Consider the following 18068-nt stretch of genomic DNA (forward strand, 5'->3'; position numbering starts at 1 on the left):
AGGCAACAGTTTTTCTTCCTCCGTCAAATTGTGACAAATTTCCCCCCTACTAGCACATTCAGATCTCACTAATTAATTTTGTTTTGTCTCATGGAGGAGCAGGGGTAATGATCTGAGAGAAGAAATGGTCCAAAACAACAACTCGTTGATCTGGCCTCTAATGTGCTCCCGTTTTCTTTGCTACCATTTGTGTGCTTGTACTGAGCTGATAAAATGAGGCCTGTTCCCAGAGTTGGGAAAGCTTGAATGTCGAATGTCATCACCGTGTAGCAAGTCCTGCCTTTGCAGCACAGATCTGGAGCACATCTCATGTAGATAGTAACTTTTTACATCTGTTCTCTTTACCTTTGCTTGATGAATGTTTCTTTTTATGTTTTTTTTTGTTTTGTTTTTTTTTCTTTTGCCAAATGGGTACGATGTCTGCAGCATACACTTGCAAGGTGCTCACTAAAGGGATGCAGAACGGTACAACCCTCATCAAACCACTGAAGCCTAACCCATCATGTATTATAAATCCAAAGTTTCTCGTTATTTGACTGTCAGTTAATTTTCTGTAATCTTAATATAAAACTCGGAGGAGCAAAAAAAAGAAAAAGAAAATAGAAGCTCAAATTGGTGTTCTTTCCCAGCATTTGTACTCTGTGAGGATGCTTTTATGGAACTTTCACAACATTGTGTATATTTATTAATGATGTTATTAAAAAGGCTGTTTTTAAACTTGATAAGACATACGATAAAACCATAATGTTGTGGTTGCTTGTTCCTGTTCACTCAGATCCCAACCTAAAAGAGACATCCCATTAATGTTGCTGCCAATGAAAGCCTTGTGATGCCTCTGACTCGAGGGCCAAATATATGGAATCAGGCCTGTTTTACTTAGACAAAATTGGAGTCGGTTTTTATTAGGCGTGTTGTAAAACGACCAAAAAATGCATTTCCTTATTCCCCTGCTATTACAACCAGCCTGGCCCATGTTCCAGGATATTTGTAATTATCTTTCGACTCTGACCAAGTCCTAAGGGCTCAGTTTGGGTCAGCATTTCTCCCTCCGTCCCCCCCTTCAAGCGTCAGTGGCACAACTAGTTTTCTGTGGCTTGAAGCAGAATCAATCTAAAAGGCTGCAGTCACCCTGCAAGGTGTAAATATTGATGAAAATATGCGCTCCTTGGTCTAGCTCCAGCCACCTGCACCGCTGCTTGTGCTGTCAGACTGATGACAGCGTCAGACATGCCATTCAAAGGCCAGATGAATGGGAATAAAAACTTGTCTAATAAAAAAATGTTCTTGACTCATGTCCTCATTTTTATGTCTACTGACGTCTTTTGACTCTGGCAAAAGACTGATGTCTTTTGCCAGAGTTACCTCTTGAATTCCTACCTTCAAGAGGTAGGAATCAAGAGGGATTCCTACCTCTTGAATTTTAGTACATTTTGTCACCTTATAGCCACAAACATATTCTTCTTTTTTTTTCTGAAACAGACCGACACAAAGCAGCATATGGCTGTGAATGTAAAATGATTCTCGGGTTTTCAACGTTTTTACAAGAAATAAATCTGGAAGTTTTGTCGTCCATATGTTTTCAGCTCCCTCTGAATCCATACTTTGTATAACATTTTTGCTGAGCAGTTTTCAAGCTGTGGCACAGATTCTCAATTAGGTTTAGGTCAGTACTTTGTCTCAGGTCACAGCATGTTCATTCATTTGTAACTTTGGCCATCTGTCCAGACTTGTTGTCCTGCTGGGACGGGAATCCTCTCTACAGTTCCAGATCTTTGCCTCCACTAACAAGTTTTCTTCCACAATCGCTCTGTATTTACCTTCCCATCAGTTCTGACCGGCTTTCCTGCCTCTCCGGAGGAACAGCGCTCCCACACCATGATGCTGCCACCACGGCTCTTCCCATTGGGCATTAAAAGTCTTTATCTGCACAGTGTTTTTCTTGGTTTTCATGATTCTGTTTGTTGAATAATTTCTGTAGCAAACCCTCTGAACAGCTGGACTATTTACCAATTAGGAGATTCCTGGATTTTATTTATGGGTGTCAGAGTACATGTGGTTGAGTACAAATGCAAATCACTTTTTTTTTTTTTTCTTCTTTTGTAAAAAAAAAACCCGTTGGAAACCATTTATCGTTTTTGTCTCCACAAATTTGCACCTCATTGTTTTGGTCTATCATACGAAACCTGAAATAAATAAATTAAAATTTGATACAAACTGACAATTTGGGTACAAACACTTTTGCAACACAGTATATCTATTTCAATGAGCAAAATTTACTGAAAACATTTAATCAAAATTGCAAAAAGCTGGAAATTTTTCCCTTAGTCCCAGTTCCTACTAAGGCACTGAAGGTTTTACTCAATTTTCCATGTCTGATCCAGCATGGAATAAAGTAACTTCGCATTGAAAACACATTAGCAACTTCAAAACATAAGTTTTTCTCCAAACTCTTAATCGTTTTCATTTTTTAGTCACTGACACAACCTTAAAAATGCTCACCCTTTAAACTGGACGCGAGTGTTAGTTTAGATGCCAAACAAAGCCCTGACACTTCGATTTTTTGGGGGGAAATTTTATCAACAAAAAATATCAAACTATTAATAAAAGAACTCAAGTTTAATATGGAATAATCCAGTCCAGATTTGACAATCTCCATGCGCCATGGACTTTGAAACATGTTTTCTAATCTACTGAAGATGCCAAAGGAAAAAAGAAGAAATAAAACAGTGGAATGATTTAATTTTTACACTCAATCTCTTAATAAAAAATGAACTGTTAGAAACTCTGGATGTGTTCTTCGTTAATTTGAAATGAATACCACTGATGAGGTGTGACCGCAGCACGCTTCGACAGAACGAGAGCCGAGCGGGCAGCCCACGCCTCTGGAGCCGAGCCAGCTGGTGGAGGGATGGGTGTGACTCTGGAGTTTTCATTTGTCCTCAGGGGAGAGATTTTCTTTTTCTTCCCCGACTCACAGCTGTTCTCACAGATCAGCATTTTAACATACAGGTAGAACCTTATACCGCTCCTGCCAAATATTTCTTTAGCCTTTATGAAACGTCACATTTTCAATTACACTGGTATGGAAAAAAAAAAAAAAAAGCAATATGATTCTTCTGTCTTTAACTCTGCTTTTTCTTTATTCCTCGCTCCAGCCCAGGAAGCACAGCTGAGGTTGCCATCGGTGCTGCCCTCGCAGTTTATTGGGACTGTGCGGTCTTTTGCATACTCCTCCTCGGCCCGGCGTGATGCGCCGTGTTTCTACATGAACGAACATGGCAGAGCTGTCACAAGGCTGAACGGTGAAACAGGCTCAAGTCTGCGTTACACAGGAAGGGAAGCTGTCCTTCAGTGCAGACGGCATGCAGAGATGTGTCCAATCCCGTAAGAGACTCGGCAAGCACACGGAAGAAGTGCACCCTTCCTGCATCATATGCATAGTGTTTCAGAGTTATGCAAATGCTTTTTTTTTTAAATATAAAATCCATGAAAGATAATTCTCCAAAAATCATTAAAAAAAAATCCCGGAGCAAACCAACTAATTTATCTTGCATAATGCCGTGTGCATGTAAACATATCGTAAAAAGAACAGCTCGTAAGCATAAGTTGCAGCATGTTGCAGGACTCTTGTAACAGTCCACTCTTTGCATCCTCTTTTGTCAGTGCTGGAGACATGTCTGGTATGCTGGTGATAGCTGAAGCCCAGAAAAAAAATTGGAAGGAGTCTTGCCGGTCCGGCACCAAACTCTGTGGTCCGAAATTCAAAGGCTGAAGACGTCTGGACGTGTTGTGTCATGTTGGTCCTGTAAACACTTGGTGTGCATGCGCATTTTGCTGTGAAAATAATTTCTTAATATAAAACAAATTGTTTTTACTTATGAATTACAGTGTCAGTTCTTTTTGTTTTAACAGTGTGTCGTTCAAAAGGCTGGAGTCGGAGGTGTGAATCCTTCCCCGTGTAGTCAGCCCTGTGGCAGGTTACAGGGCAGCCATGCAGCCTGGCAGTGAGGACCGGGAAGCTTCTTCCACCCTCACACCTGAATGCACCGCACACAAGGACACTCGTACGCAGAAGGTGTTTCCTGCTCTTCTGGAGCTTTGGGTGCTCTTTACGGTTGCTCATAAATCCTCATAAAGCGTCTCCTAGGTGTCGGTCAGAGTGTGCCAGTGGCAAACCTGCTGCCCCTCTGCCTCCCTCATCTCTGTCCAGTGGGATTGCTGCTCCTCGGTGGTGCTGCTGTGGCCCAAGGAGACCCAGCCCAGCCTCTCCCTGGGCCTCATGCTGCTCCGCCTGCAGAACACGGACACCACCAGCGACACCTCGGACAGCTGGAAGAGCGCCACCTGGAAGACAAACGTCTCCTTGTAGGTGGGGTTGGGCTGGCCGCGGCACACGGCCGTCTTGCGTTTGGACATCTCTTTGCCCTTGGAGTCCAGCATGGTCAGTTTAACGTAGGTGTCTGGAAGGAGAGACGCGCGGGAGATCAGGGATGGAGTGCCATCAAGTGGTTAAAATTAGGCACTGCAACAGACATTTTAATAAGCGTACGTAAAGTGCTAATAAAAAGTATCCACCCCCTTGGATGTTTTACTATTTTTTTAATTGCTTTTACAAATCAATAATCATCAACAGTTTGGCTTCTATAACCAGAAAATATACAAAAACACTTTCTAATGCCAAAGTGAAAACTAGTTTCTGCAAAATAAAGACAAATTGTTGCTAGTAATCTCCCAACGAGGCGAATAGAGATCAACTGAGAGCTGTTGGTAGTTACAGCATTTTAAATATTATCCTAAACACTCTACTTTTTTTTCTAATTTTGTCAAAAATGTGCATTTTTGAACTGTTGACATGTACGTACTTTTTGTCGTTTTAGGACACAATAACTGTTCATAACACTGTATAAAAATAAATAACCAATATATCTTTTGAGATCCATATACACCGGCTTAATAAAAATTGAATTTCACATTTTTGTTTCCCTTTGTCAGATTTACCACTTTCCTTTTAAATTATTTATATTAATTTGTTGTTACACTTGGCTGTGACAATTTCATTTAAACAGAATGAGAGTGAAACATAGCATAATATATATATACAGTATATATATATATATATATACACAGTATATATATATATATATATATATATATATATATATATATATATATATATATATATACACACTGTATATCTATCTATCTATCTATCTATCTATCTATCTATCTATCTATCTATCTAGATAGATAGATAGATAGATAGATATAGATATATATAGATATAGATATCTATATATATCTATATATAGAGAGAGATATAGATATATATAGATATATCTACATCTATATATATAGTTCAATTCTTTAAATCAAGTCAAAGAAAATGACTGAGGCCAGGAAACTGAAACGTCAATTGTTTTTTTTTGTTTGTTTGTTTGTTTTCTTTGTTCAGAAATAATTATTTCAGTTTGAAGAATGCAGATTGACCTGCTGGATCATAGGAAAAGTTTTAAACTTCTAGACTCATACACACTACATTTATTTAGTTGTCGCTAGGTGACTGTTGCCTTACCTCTCATGATATACAGCTGTCCCCCTACGAAGTGTTTCACACAACAAAACAGACCGTCTGAAAGTGGACGCACCCCACGGCACACAGGAGAAAGGAAAGAAGAAAGATGATAAACTTAATGAATGTGATGTTCACCAGAGAGCAGGCCTCCGTTGCAACTTGCATGTCAAAGTGATTATTAAGTATTTTTGATCGCTGTGTAGAGAAGTAAAATTTGTGAAGATGAATCTCTGGGAGTTAAATGCAACTCCTTTCCAAAAGCAGTTACACAGCCTGCGACATCAAAAGAAGTCACTAATGTTTTATTTCCCAGATTAGTATTTATTTCTGTCCAGAGTTGGATTCAGCCATTTCTCTGGCACATCCCAGAATTCTCCAAGGGATTAACATTAAATATTTGGGTTCCTTAAATGTGAATAGTATTCATCCTTTTCCATCTGGAATGTGAAACTTGCTTCCTAGACAGCATTTTTAATGAAGGAATCAATAATTCTGCAGGAGAGAATTTGACAAATGCAACAACTGTAACGCTTTGTAAAGATGAGCTGGACCTCACCAAAACTAGAATTAAAATGCTAAGTCAATATAGGTTTGTAGCTTTAAATTATGCGCTGTTGTATTCTACATTTCCACTGTAATTTGACCTTTTTCTCCTCGTAGCAGCCAGTTTGAAAGACAGATATTGTAGCAAAAGAAAAGTGAAATTGCAGTAATAGAAAATTCACAGCAAGCCGGAACTAAATTCAAGAGATAAGGGCTTCCACATTATAGATTTAGTACTTACTGACAGGTTTATCAGAAGCTGCAGTTTTGAAGTGGCTTCCTTGTATAACCTCAGCAGAAAGCTGTCCTGTGGCAGAGTTATAAATGAGACCCAGGAGGATCTCTGGCAGCGATGAGTCTTCGGTGGAGCGGTAGGACAAAGCACCTGCGCTACGAGACACACTTACAAGAGAGCCACAACCCTGGCATGATAGAAAAAAACAAAACGGAATCATCAAGTTATGCAGCTTCATGTGAAGTCAGCATACAGAAGGGTAAAATTTCACAAGATGTTCTCACTGTAAGTTCAGAGCCAGGCTCCAGGGTGACGGGCAGAGCGATCTTCCCCTGCAAGTTCAGCTTAGTCAGGTAGAACACCTTCTCTCCCAGGACCTTCTCCTTTTTCATCCGTCGGATGCTGTACAGGCGGAAGCGAACCGCGTAGTCCCCCAGGGCCTCCTGTTCCACCCTGGAAAACCTGAATGTTTCTGTGAAAACGGGACACGGACCCTTCTGCACGCCCGTTTTGGCCCGCTGCTTCTTGGTGGGGAGCAGGACCAGGTGGACCTGCCAGGCGATGTTGCCCGTCTGTTTCAGAGCGGGGATGTCGGTGGCGGCCGTCACCGTGACGGCCAACCACTGCTCAGAAGAATCGTATTCGAAGGCGACGTCCAGCGTGCCGTATTGTGCGATGGGCTCTGGCTCGTAGGCCGAAGGAAGCCGGAGACCAGAACCATCCTAAAAACATCAAAAACAGAGGGGTTACATTCACGTTCTAGTACTGACTGGTAAAGTAAACATTAACTCTTTGCCAATGATAACCACTTAAATAATAATAGTAAAAAATAACAACCCTGAGATTAGGAGTGGGCATTTGTAAACACAGTTGAACAAAAATCTCAGTCTCTCAATATTCAAACTTATAGCGACTTGTAGCAGTAAATGTAGTAAAAGGTGATTCTCTGAAAAGCACACTGTACTTTTCAGAGGAAAAGAAATTAAATCCTTGTGCTAATTTCTTTCTATTTAGCAATCATCAACTACTTTGTGTTGTTATTTCAAATACAAGATTAAAGGACTATGAACTTCTGCAAGATATTGTAACTTACTGACATAACGTGATGGTGTATAACAGTTTTATACTCTTCCTTTTCACAGAGTATTTGATGTTAAACCATTACGAAAGTGTATTGATTCATTAGATGAAATAATGAGAATCAGAACCAACCTCTGGGCTCAGGACAGCAGTGCTGTCACTGGGAATGTCCTCCTCACAGCCTTTGTTGAGGTAACTCTCGGTGTCCTGCTCCACGCTTGCCTCGCTGGAGCAGCGAGGGCTGTCAGATTGCTGCGGGGACGGCGGCCTCCGGACTCCTCGTTCTGAGCGTGAGGACTTGCGTGTCCCTGAGCTCACGTGTTGGTACGGTGGAGGCTGGAGCTCAGTTAAAGAGGAATCTCTCTTTATCCTCTGAATGCTGGCAGCTGGAGTCACAACAGAGACGAAGAGGGACAAAGACGAAGTAACATGAGATGGAATCACTGTTATTTGAGACTTACTGCGCTATGCAGAAACTTTCATTAGGTGTCCTTTGGACTCCATGGTTGAATGACTGCCAGAATCAAAATTAAATCCAAAAATGTTTTGCCCACAGAGTTACTGTCTGGGTTTGCTGCCAGCTGTCTTAAGTCACTTGTGCTTTTTCTCAGCTAACTCAGCAGATTTAATGCTTTTTACAATTTTGCTTATCTTATTGATGACTTATCTATTTTTCTATTCCCATCTTTTGAACTAAATATTTATCACCATTATAATACCACCTCCTATAACACAATGTGGATGTAAAGACTACATTTGTAAAGTTTGATATTTTAGATTTTGAATAGAAAGCATTAATGTTTACTCTAAATGATCTTTCCTGTCCTTTGAGTTTTCTGTATTCATTACCAGCTGCCATCTGGGTGCCAGTTAGCTTAGCTTAGCATAGCATTCAAACCTTTTAGCTAAAGAATAACCACTTTATGAATCAGTAATGCTAGTTTGATTCATACTATCTTCATTGTGTATTCAGCCAACAGGATGTATGTGTAATTCAGCAGATAAATAGCAGGTAAATAATCTTAACCCTGAGCTAGATTCTAAAATAAAATACCTACAGAGGCTTACTAATGTCTTCTGCGAATGATATATCGTAATAAACAAAACAAAAACAAAATTCTGAAAAGTTATTTTTGATTTTTGGTTTGGAAGTTTTTTAGTGAGGTCAGAACTGCAGGCCAAAGCTTAGCCTGCATCATGTGTTATATATTGGCATATTTATTTTTAATTCAACCATGCATCTTAAATTAAGTAATTAAAAGCATAAATCTGTGTTTACCTGTCCTGTCATAGAAAATTAGTTTTACTTGTAGATGCTTGGAAAAATATGGCAGATATTAGTAACCATACCAGTAATTACTGGTATAATTACTGATACCAGTAACTATACTACGGTACAACAGTAATTATGCTATGATAATCTGTAATTACTGACTGTATTTTCTTTGTTATCTGGGATATGTTTCTTAAAAAAAACTATTCCCCATGTCTTTAAATTATTCTGAACGGGCCATGTGCCACCTTTAGAATTTAAATACATATGTTTTCTTACCATACTGGTTCAAAAAGATGTTGCATAACTAGAGAGAAGACCATATGTGCAGTCTCACCCTGTTCGCTGGAGGCCTCACTGCTGTATCCTCCCTGCTCACTGGACTGTTTGCCTTTGCTCCACGCAGACGTTATGTTCTGCTGGGTCACACCCTCCGGGCTTTTTTCCTCTTCGCTGTTTGATACAACTCCATCTGTACAGGACATATGGGCGCTTTAGTTCAAGCATTGCATTTATCTCTTCAGTAATGGTGAATGCAATTCTTAAAGAGGCAAGAAGAAGACGCAGAAGAGGACAACACTCCAAAAAGGTAGGAGTGGAAACTTGAGGAGAGATCCAGATTTTGGTGTTCACACAGAAGCAGCTCACTCTGACCTTGGTTTCCTTTCTTTTTCTTCTTGCTTTTCTTGCTTCTGTCTTTCTTCTTCTCCACATCTAAGTCTTCCTCAGGTTTCTTTGAACTCTCTTTGTCCTTTTTCTTATCCGACTTCCTCTTTTTGACTTTAGAAGATGACCTAGATGGCTCATCCTCTTCCTCATTGTCTGCTTCTCTCTCCTGCCCCTCTTCGGCTTCTCCGTCTTTTTCCTCCTCCTTTTTTGATGTTTTTGTTTCTATTTCACTATCAGCTAAGTAAGAAGTTTTATCACAGTCATCACTTTTTTGCTGAGCAGATATGGGATCTTCACTCTCATTTGTCTTCCTTTCTCGTCCTTCTCTGTCATCTATCTTTTCAGAAGTTTCATCTTCCTCTTCCTTCCCTTCTTCGTTGGCTTCCTCTCTATTTCTTTTGGTTTCTGCTTCTTTCTCCAGCTGCCTCTCTCTCCTCTCCTTTCTCCTCTGCTCTCGTTTATCCTGCATCTCCTTTTCCTCCTTCTTCCTCATCTCTTCTTCTGCCAGCTCGGCCTCCGTCTTTTTAACTCGCCAGCATCCGTCCCTCCATTCCCACTCCAGTTGACTCTGGGAGTTCTGCCCCTCCGTTGTGTCACTGTTTTGGTTGTTTCTCAACCCAGTCTGGCCAGCGTCTGAGTTTCTCTGCATTTGCCACATGCTTTTATTACCGGCCCTTCCCTCTTGCGAGCCGGAGGCCTGAGCAGCATCCTGGCACCTGCTGTTTTCCCCCTCCTCCTCCTCCTGCACCTTGTTGATGATCGTAGTAACCTGCTCGGTGAGCTGGTCGCTGACGGCATATGTGGCATCGCTGACTGCGTTGGCCAGGTCATCCACACGACTGGTGACGGAGTCCAGGATGGAAGAAATGTTGACAGACGGCAGGGTCGGCTGGAAGCTCTTGAAGAAGGCCATCTCTCAGTCGGGGGATTCTATTACACGCTGACCACGAGATTACCTCATCAGAAGCACTGACACAGACATGTGGTGGTTAGCAGGGTGTGATGCCATCATCACAGTATGTACATGCATTCAACAGCTTGTTGATAATAGATAGCCTACACTGGGTAAATGTTTGCTGCTTAGCTGTGAAACTGAATTTTAAGAAAATTCACATTATCTAAGTTCTCCTTAATATAAATTGGGCTCTACATATAAGTCCGCTTTCAGTGTTTTTGTTTCATTGTTTTTAATATTTTAAAGTACCAAGCACTGGGCCACTTTTAGTCCTGTTATACTTGTGTTTATGACAAGTTTCCTGTTTGTTAAGAAAGCTGGCTCACCTCACTGTAACCAAATCTACCCAATGGCATAAAGGAAGTTGATTAGTTAATTGATGCCAGGCTTTCGTGTTATGAACAAATGAGGCCATGATAAATCATTTCCTAAATGTTTTCACCTTTTATGGGAGAAATAAAAGGTTAATTCAATTGAAAGCCAAACTAAACCATAAAGAGTTTGGTGTTGATAAAATAAAATAAAAAACTACAACAGCGATGTAGTTCTGGTGTGCAACCTTTAAACTAATTTGTTGATGTAGACTTTGTTTGCCAAATCTATGTGACTTTGATTACCTTTCTTGCCCACAACTCTCTTCAAAATTACCCCAAACTTAAGATTTGGTTTTGGAGTCTGGGTGGAGACGTTAAATTTTCTTCAGGTGAAGCTACTCGTTTGTTGATTTTAGTTTATGTGTATCTTTGAAAGAAAATACTTCTGTCTTGCAAACACTACAGACTTATATATAATACAGGAGACTGTTTTGTTGTTGACGAGTTCATTTCTGGTATTTTAATTCATTTTAGAGGTTTTGCAAAGTCACTGCTCTTCTGTATTTTCTCCAGGTATAGCAGACTATCTTTGCAACTGTAAATCCCCCACGCTGTGAGCATTTTTGTAACCAATAACTGAGAGCATTTCTGCTCATATGGCCAGTCTGTAAATGTGTTGAGTACCTTGGTGGGGGTTCTTTTGTCCATTGAGATGTGACAGATTGTCGGGACTCTGCACAGACAGTTTGTTGCTGAGGTAAAGAAAAAACAGAGCCATCAACGCCACGAAGGCTGCAATGGAAGACAAAACACCCAGTAGTTCAGGAGAAACTGGGGAAGAGAAGAGGAGAACAGACAAGAAAAAGAGAAAGACAACAAGAAAAAAAAATTAGAGAAATGCAACACTGCAGTAAAAAATTTTTACACCAAATCGTTTTAAAGAAGCGGAAAATCTTCTTAGACCTGAGCAATAATAAAACACAAACTTGAGTTACTGTAAGAACAATCATCTATTGATAATTTATTATTTCAAAAAGTAAACAGCTTACACTGAAATAAGTCTAAACTTTTCAGTCAAAATGGTGAGCATTAGCTGCTGTGAGTTGAATCAACCATTATTCCTCTTAGGCAGACATAAGCCGCGGCGGTGTATGTAGGCCATCCACACTTCATGTAACCAAGCAGGCAGCCCTGTGCTATTTTTACTAGAGTCTCAAAGGAGCAGTATCTAACAGAAAAGTAGATTCAGTAAAGCCCGAAAAATCAGATTGGACCATCATTTAGGAGACTGTCAGGCAAATTAGCTGCAGTCTGAGCAGCGTTCTTAACCGTTAAAAAGAAAAGAACAGCTAGTAAGAAAAATACTTTTTAGACTAAACTTATAATAAGAAGTGCTATTTTGTTTAGTTTTTGAAATATACTGCTCAAAAAAATAAAGGGAACACTTTAAGTGTTTAAACACCTGTTTAAGTGTTCCCTTTATTTTTTTGAGCAGTGTACATTGAGATATGTAGCTTAAACTCACCGACACATTTTAATAATTAAGCAGAGAAATTATATCAGGGCTTTTGACTTCTTTATTTAAACTCTTAAGGTAGAGTATGGAACTATATTGCAGGATTAATGGACAAAAACCTTGGAGCCAATGACAATGGTGTATTTTTTTATCATTTTCACTGCTGAAAATGCTTTATTCCAGAATTAATTTGCCTAAATGACGGAAGTGTCTCTGCAGTGGATGTTTCAGTCAGTAGTTCACCTATATTTGCTGCTGCATCTTTATAATTCAGTTTCTTGACTCAGGAAACTAAAATGAGATTTATTTCTATGAAGTGAAAATAGGTAAGAACAGAATAATTGCATGTTTGCGTGAAATGGATCAACAAATTAGTGACGGATTGAATTGACCCTAAGACAATTCAGAGCTTTAAGAATTGTTGCAATTTGTCCTTGGAAAACACCCCTTCTCCCCCTGCACACGCACACGCACCCACACGCCGATCACACACACACCTGTAATATGAAAATCCGTAGTGAGTTCAGTTTTTTATGTATTAAGTTAAAATGACTGGCTTTAACTTTTTACACCTTTTTGACTTTTTTTTTGCTTCCTGCCAAGGATCCTGGAACTGATTTCAGTAAAAATAGTCTCAATTGGGGACGTTTCTAAAATGCCTTTGAAGAATGAACACCAAATTATCCTTTGCACCTGCCTTTGTGCATGTCGTGTTATCCCATATAGTCACGCTAAATGCGTTTTCATAAATGCAAGCTTTGTTTTAAATCGCTGTGACCTCTCAACATGAGCTTTGTGCCTTAGGTGCACACGCACACACACACACACACACACTAGACAACATTTTACCAGATTTTGTTGAAAATGTAGTATATAATTAAAATAAAATATTTCATTTAACACTGAAGACAAATATTACTACCAGTCAAACCCACAAATATTCAAATAGAGCATTTAACATGTTGCTTATGCTTCCCAGCGTTGCTGATTAAAATAACTTACGAAGCCTGGTTAAAATAAGCCGTTATGTTAGATCTGTAGTGATCTTCCTTAACTGCAGTGAAAGTGAACTAAACTTGACATGGACAGACTTTTCTCACCATAGCAACAGGAAAGACACTGTTTCAGCTTTTTCAAGTAGTACAGCATGCCTGCTGCACTCTGCCAAAAATGATCAATGCCCAATCATAAAGAATGGCAAAACACAAGTTAGATAATAAAGCGACAGTCTTACCTTATAACCGCAATTGTGTTATAATCCAGATATATCTTGTATCTTAAAACAAAGTCATCCACCTCTGAGGTAACCACGCATGTAATAAATCCCTCACACTTAATCAGGTTTAAGGTTCACGTGTCAACTCTCACTGTCGATTGAGCCAGCATGATCTCTGCAGCGGTGGGCACATCAGCCGTCTGTTAAAAACTTCCAGCTTATGGCACTGGCGCTAAAGAGATGTGATGACGCTTCATACATCACTCTGCTTTGTAAATTTTAACAACAGCTGAATAATTCAGAGGCCTGGGGTAACCTGAAGCGTTCATCGATGTACACTTGAAAGCGGAGGAGTTTATATGATCCCCAACATCTCTTTTGCCAGCAGAGGTGATGCCCCTCTTTCCTTCATAAGTGTTTGTGTTCAATTTGTTTTTGACCTGACAAAGTAAACAAGGAAAACCGAGCTAAATTAGTCTGTGAACTGAGGTTTAACTTAGGACTCTGAGCTCAGCCTCAGGATTCAATCAGCTTGCTTCTCCAGCTAATGACTCCTGCAAGCTGTCTAACAAACGTGAAAACGCAGCCACCGAAGCGTTCTGAAATGAATAATGCCCTCAGAGAAATGTGAGCTCGTCTCAGCGAGGATGAAAACAAGGGAGTGTAATTAATCTGTCAGATTTCTGTAAAGTTAAAGTAAAAATAAATATAGGTTGAAGTCTTTGGAGCAGAGGATGATGCAGTTTAAGGAGCGTGGCTGTTTAGAATACGGAAGCATTGCTTACACATGGACACCTGGAACGAAACAAAACCTACATGCTGAATAAATCATACACACACAGCTGCCGTCTTTCGCTGAGGCAAACCAAAACTTGACACGGCATACATAATTCACTGAAACACTGTATTCTGAGGACAGTAAAAAAAAAAAAAAATCTACATTTATTTACAGTAAAATGTTGTAAATAAACGAGGATGTTAAAAAACTTGATAAAGGTTTTTGAAGACATGGTCTTACCTCGTCTAGCACAGATGAGTTCATGAGCACCACAGTTTCTCCCCCCTCCTGGAATACGCAGAAATAAAAAAAAGCTAAAGAAACAGGATTACTGATTGAACTGTCAAAACATGTACTTTATTCCCTAGCTGAACGATTTTTTTTATTAATCCAAAATAATATTTAAAGACTTATATTCAATGTACTGCACCTAAAATAACCCTGCCAAGGATCCTGGGAATGATTTTAATGTCATTACAACTTTGCAATCAAAACACCTAAAAAATTTATGTACTTTATATGAATAAAATATATTTCAGCAAGCTGAAACTTGTTTTAGAAGTCCATGGATGCAGATGGGATATCCTTATTCAATGTGTTGTTGTTGTCTCCTTCTGAAACTGTTTAAAAACAGTAGAATACTGATTTTCTCTTTCCATTTTTATAGCATTTAACAATATGCAGTTCATAGTAAATAAGCTTAAACACCATTCTTTAAGTCTTACCCAGTGGTATGTAATTTAATCTCCAGTTCAATCTGTCCACCATGGATTCTTTTTCAAAACGTTCTGTGATTTAAGCCTCATAACTCACACCTGCTACATATACTATGTGTCGCACTTCTCAGAAAATGATACACAATGCAGGGAGTTGTCAAACGGTTTTACATGAAGATATATGCTTTACAAAAATAATATTTAGTGAATGGAGGGGTTTGGACCCAAATACTGACCCCTTCTGGATATATCCACGAATGTCAATAATTGTATTTGATAAACTGCAATTATTCACAAAATTTTACTTGTTCCTTTACCAGCTAGTGTTCCTTTAACTACGAAGTTCATATTTAGTTAGTGTTAAGAATATTAAATTGTTTAGAGTTTCTGTAGTATTACTTTTGTCTGACATTCAGTGAACACTTTTTTTATTTTTTATTTGGACAATCCCAAAAAGAAATGGAAGTTTTAATTATCAGACCTCTGGACTTATACTCCTGCCAGTCAGAATGAATTCTTGCCAGCAGTGAGTATATCTTAAGTCAAAGTTAAGGCTCTCTTCTCTCATTTGTTGAATTTGAGAAAGTAGTCCAAGCTTGTGAGACTGCAACAAAACAGTTTGGCCTTATTTGCACTGTGTTCTATTTAGTGTCATAACTATTTGTTTTAAAATCATTTACGTAGTCTTTTACATTTGCAGACTACACAAAGGTCACTGAGGTTAGATAAGCCAACAAGTAGATTAAAGTGCTGCACATGTGCATATACAATTCACTTTGTAGTCTTGAACCTCGCTGACATTTGGCACATTCAAAGCCCAGCAAGAGCTTGTTGTTATTTATTTATTGCATTTAACCAAACTGAGATATGAGGGTTTTTTTTTCTTTTACAAATATTTAATGTTATTTATGTTATTAAAATTATTCACAAGCAGTGGCGTTTTTTCATATTTGCCGCATGGGCACTTGCCCAGGGTGGCATTAGCAAGGAAACACATGAGAAACGTGTCAGACCAGAATGTTTTCTCTGCTAGCGCTTGGCCCTGGTTCTGCACTCAACTTAACAAAGTGTACGTATTGTCAGAGTAGGCTATTCCATCCTTGTACTCACTTAATTAAAAAGAAACCAATCCAGAAAATGTGCCAAGTGGCAGAAATACTCAAAACAGAAATTTAGTAAAACACAAGAGAACATCATAAAATAAATACTCAATTTTTGTAGCCTAAGAGTAAAAATGTGCTTTCTTTTAGGTAATTCCACATTTCTTCATTTACTATGCGACATGTGAAAGATATGTATCCACTTTACGGTATATATTTTAGAGATATTCAGTCTATTTCACTCCTCTTCCAACGGGTTTGTGGCTCAATCCTTAACTAGTCAACTCACATTACCCTCTTATTTGTAAAGCTTCCTAGGCTTTACAAAGTGGTAGGGGGCTCTGGCTCACCCGGGGCGCCAATCACGCAAGAACCACCCCTGTTAACATCCTTCGGACTAAAGTGTGTACTCAAAGCAGAAGAGCAATGAATGGACTATCGAAGAACGATGTTGTCTTTCTAAAGGTGTGACACTGCTGGCAAGTCGTCATTAAACTCATCCAACATGCACGCATGGCCACACGTGACATTAACACTGTTCAGCCGCTGAATTTCAGTGACAGAAGACCTCTTCGTCGCCACGCTGGTACTCACTATAAACACTAACTGTTGATAAAAGGAGCTAAACGGCACACACAGTCATGAAATAGAATGATTTTAAACTAACAGCGTTGTTTTCTGGGGGACGAGATCCCATCTCATTCATCCGCAGAGCGGTCTCGTTGTAACAGCAGCTTAACATTATATATTTAAATTATTCTCTATTTGTGGTTGTGTCTTGGACAAACGTTTTCCTAATGTATTTTTTTTACTTGTGACACCGGAGAGCCCCCACGGAACTGTCTCCGTCTCTGTTTACATGCCGCATTACTTCACGTGAGCATCCCACAAACGGATCACAACCGTCCTGCATCACCAAAGTGTCCGCATCTCTCAGCATCATTCGTCCCGCGCTGCTACAGCCGCCCGCGCGCCCCGGCTCTGCGGTGCCTCTCTTGCCGCGTGGATCAAGAGGGAGACCGGCCGCAGAAACAATCGGACTCGATCATCTATATAGAAGAATTCTGATTCTGTTTCATAGTAAAGTTTAACATGAGGGCTGGTACCTGAGAGGCAGACTTACCGTCAATCGCCATGATGCTCCGTCCCGGACTCTACCAACCAACTGCTGGGTGGAGGGGGTGCAGCAGAGGAGGAGGGAGGTCATTCATGTGTTTGTGTGTGAGTCACAGTTGTGTAAGCAATTAAAGATTTAACGAGAGCAGCGCTCCAAGATGCCCGTATTGTATTAAACATTTAAATGGAATATTTAAATAACGTACAGTAGCTCGCAAAAGCATAACTTTTTTTTCCAGTTTTATTGTCACTTTATAACTACAGACTTTATAATGTATTAGTAGGACTTTATGTGATAGACCAACACAGCCTAGTCCATTATTGTTAACATTATTTTTATTTTGTTTTATTTTTTACAAATTATTGTAATTTTTTGTGCATGTCTTAGAGTTGCCTCTGTAATATATTTGCACGTATTGCTATAATGATACTGTTCTCACATTAAGAAAAGTGCAGCTTGCTTATTTGCTGTACAATTTTATAATTCTGCGTTCAGATTCAATTTATATAAATGGTAATATTTAGTATTTTGCAGCCTTTTACAGTTCTTCCAAGATTGCTCTCTATTTAACACAAATAATCTTGTCTTGCATAAATATCCCCTTGAAACATTTTCACATTTCCAAAAAAAGGTTGTCTTGTAGTTAGATCCATCCAACTACTCTGTCAAGCTTTCCTGTTGGACATGGATTCCCACAGCATGATACTGCCATGACCATACTTAAGATTATCGATGCTGTATTTATGGCGATGTGCATTATTAACTTTGTACAATAATGTTGCATAAAGGCCAATAAAGTTCTATTCTCTGCATTTTTTCATGCAATTCTAATTTGCTCACGACCTTATGCAAAACCAAAGTATGCCTTCTTTTTCAGTATTAAACATTTGCTTAAATGATCACATTAACCTTTTGTTGCGTTTAAGTAAAGTTTCTTTCAGTGTGTTAATTAATTTGTTTCCATTTTATTGTGACGTCTGTATC

The 18068-nt window shown here is 39.2% G+C and overlaps 1 protein-coding gene across 2 annotated transcripts; it reads right to left on the reverse strand.

Moving 5' to 3' along the window:
* Window positions 1-4143: 4143 nt before the first annotated feature.
* On the reverse strand, window positions 4144-17411 carry syt14b (synaptotagmin XIVb). 2 transcript variants are annotated; one of them, XM_032585083.1, is made up of 9 exons: window positions 17091-17411; window positions 14392-14439; window positions 11326-11472; window positions 9041-9175; window positions 7563-7816; window positions 6635-7072; window positions 6357-6537; window positions 5573-5629; window positions 4144-4460 (listed from the first exon to the last, which is right to left on the reverse strand). In XM_032585083.1, the coding sequence occupies exons 1-9, from the start codon at window positions 17101-17103 to the stop codon at window positions 4144-4146; spliced, it is 1590 nt and encodes a 529-aa protein (XP_032440974.1). In that variant the 5' UTR covers window positions 17104-17411. The 2 variants fall into 2 exon arrangements, with proteins under 2 accessions (XP_032440974.1, XP_032440973.1); XM_032585082.1 differs by lacking the exons at window positions 14392-14439; window positions 17091-17411 and having other exon boundaries at window positions 9358-11472.
* Between the last annotated feature and the right edge of the window lie 657 nt (window positions 17412-18068).

Source organism: Xiphophorus hellerii, chromosome 15, assembly GCF_003331165.1.
Source record: "Xiphophorus hellerii strain 12219 chromosome 15, Xiphophorus_hellerii-4.1, whole genome shotgun sequence".
Taxonomy (NCBI): Eukaryota; Metazoa; Chordata; class Actinopteri; order Cyprinodontiformes; family Poeciliidae; genus Xiphophorus; species Xiphophorus hellerii.

Excerpts from the sequence above, each read along its gene's own strand:
- syt14b (XM_032585082.1), bottom strand. The coding sequence starts at position 10,285 with ATGGCCTTCTTCAAGAGCTTCCAGCCGACCCTGCCGTCTGTCAACATT. Across the intron at positions 9,176-9,357 it reads GAAAAAGAAAGGAAACCAAG|ATGGAGTTGTATCAAACAGC; the intron begins GTCAGAGTGAGC and ends TGTCCTGTACAG. Across the intron at positions 7,817-9,040 it reads TGAGGCCTCCAGCGAACAGG|CTGCCAGCATTCAGAGGATA; the intron begins GTGAGACTGCAC and ends TTGTGACTCCAG.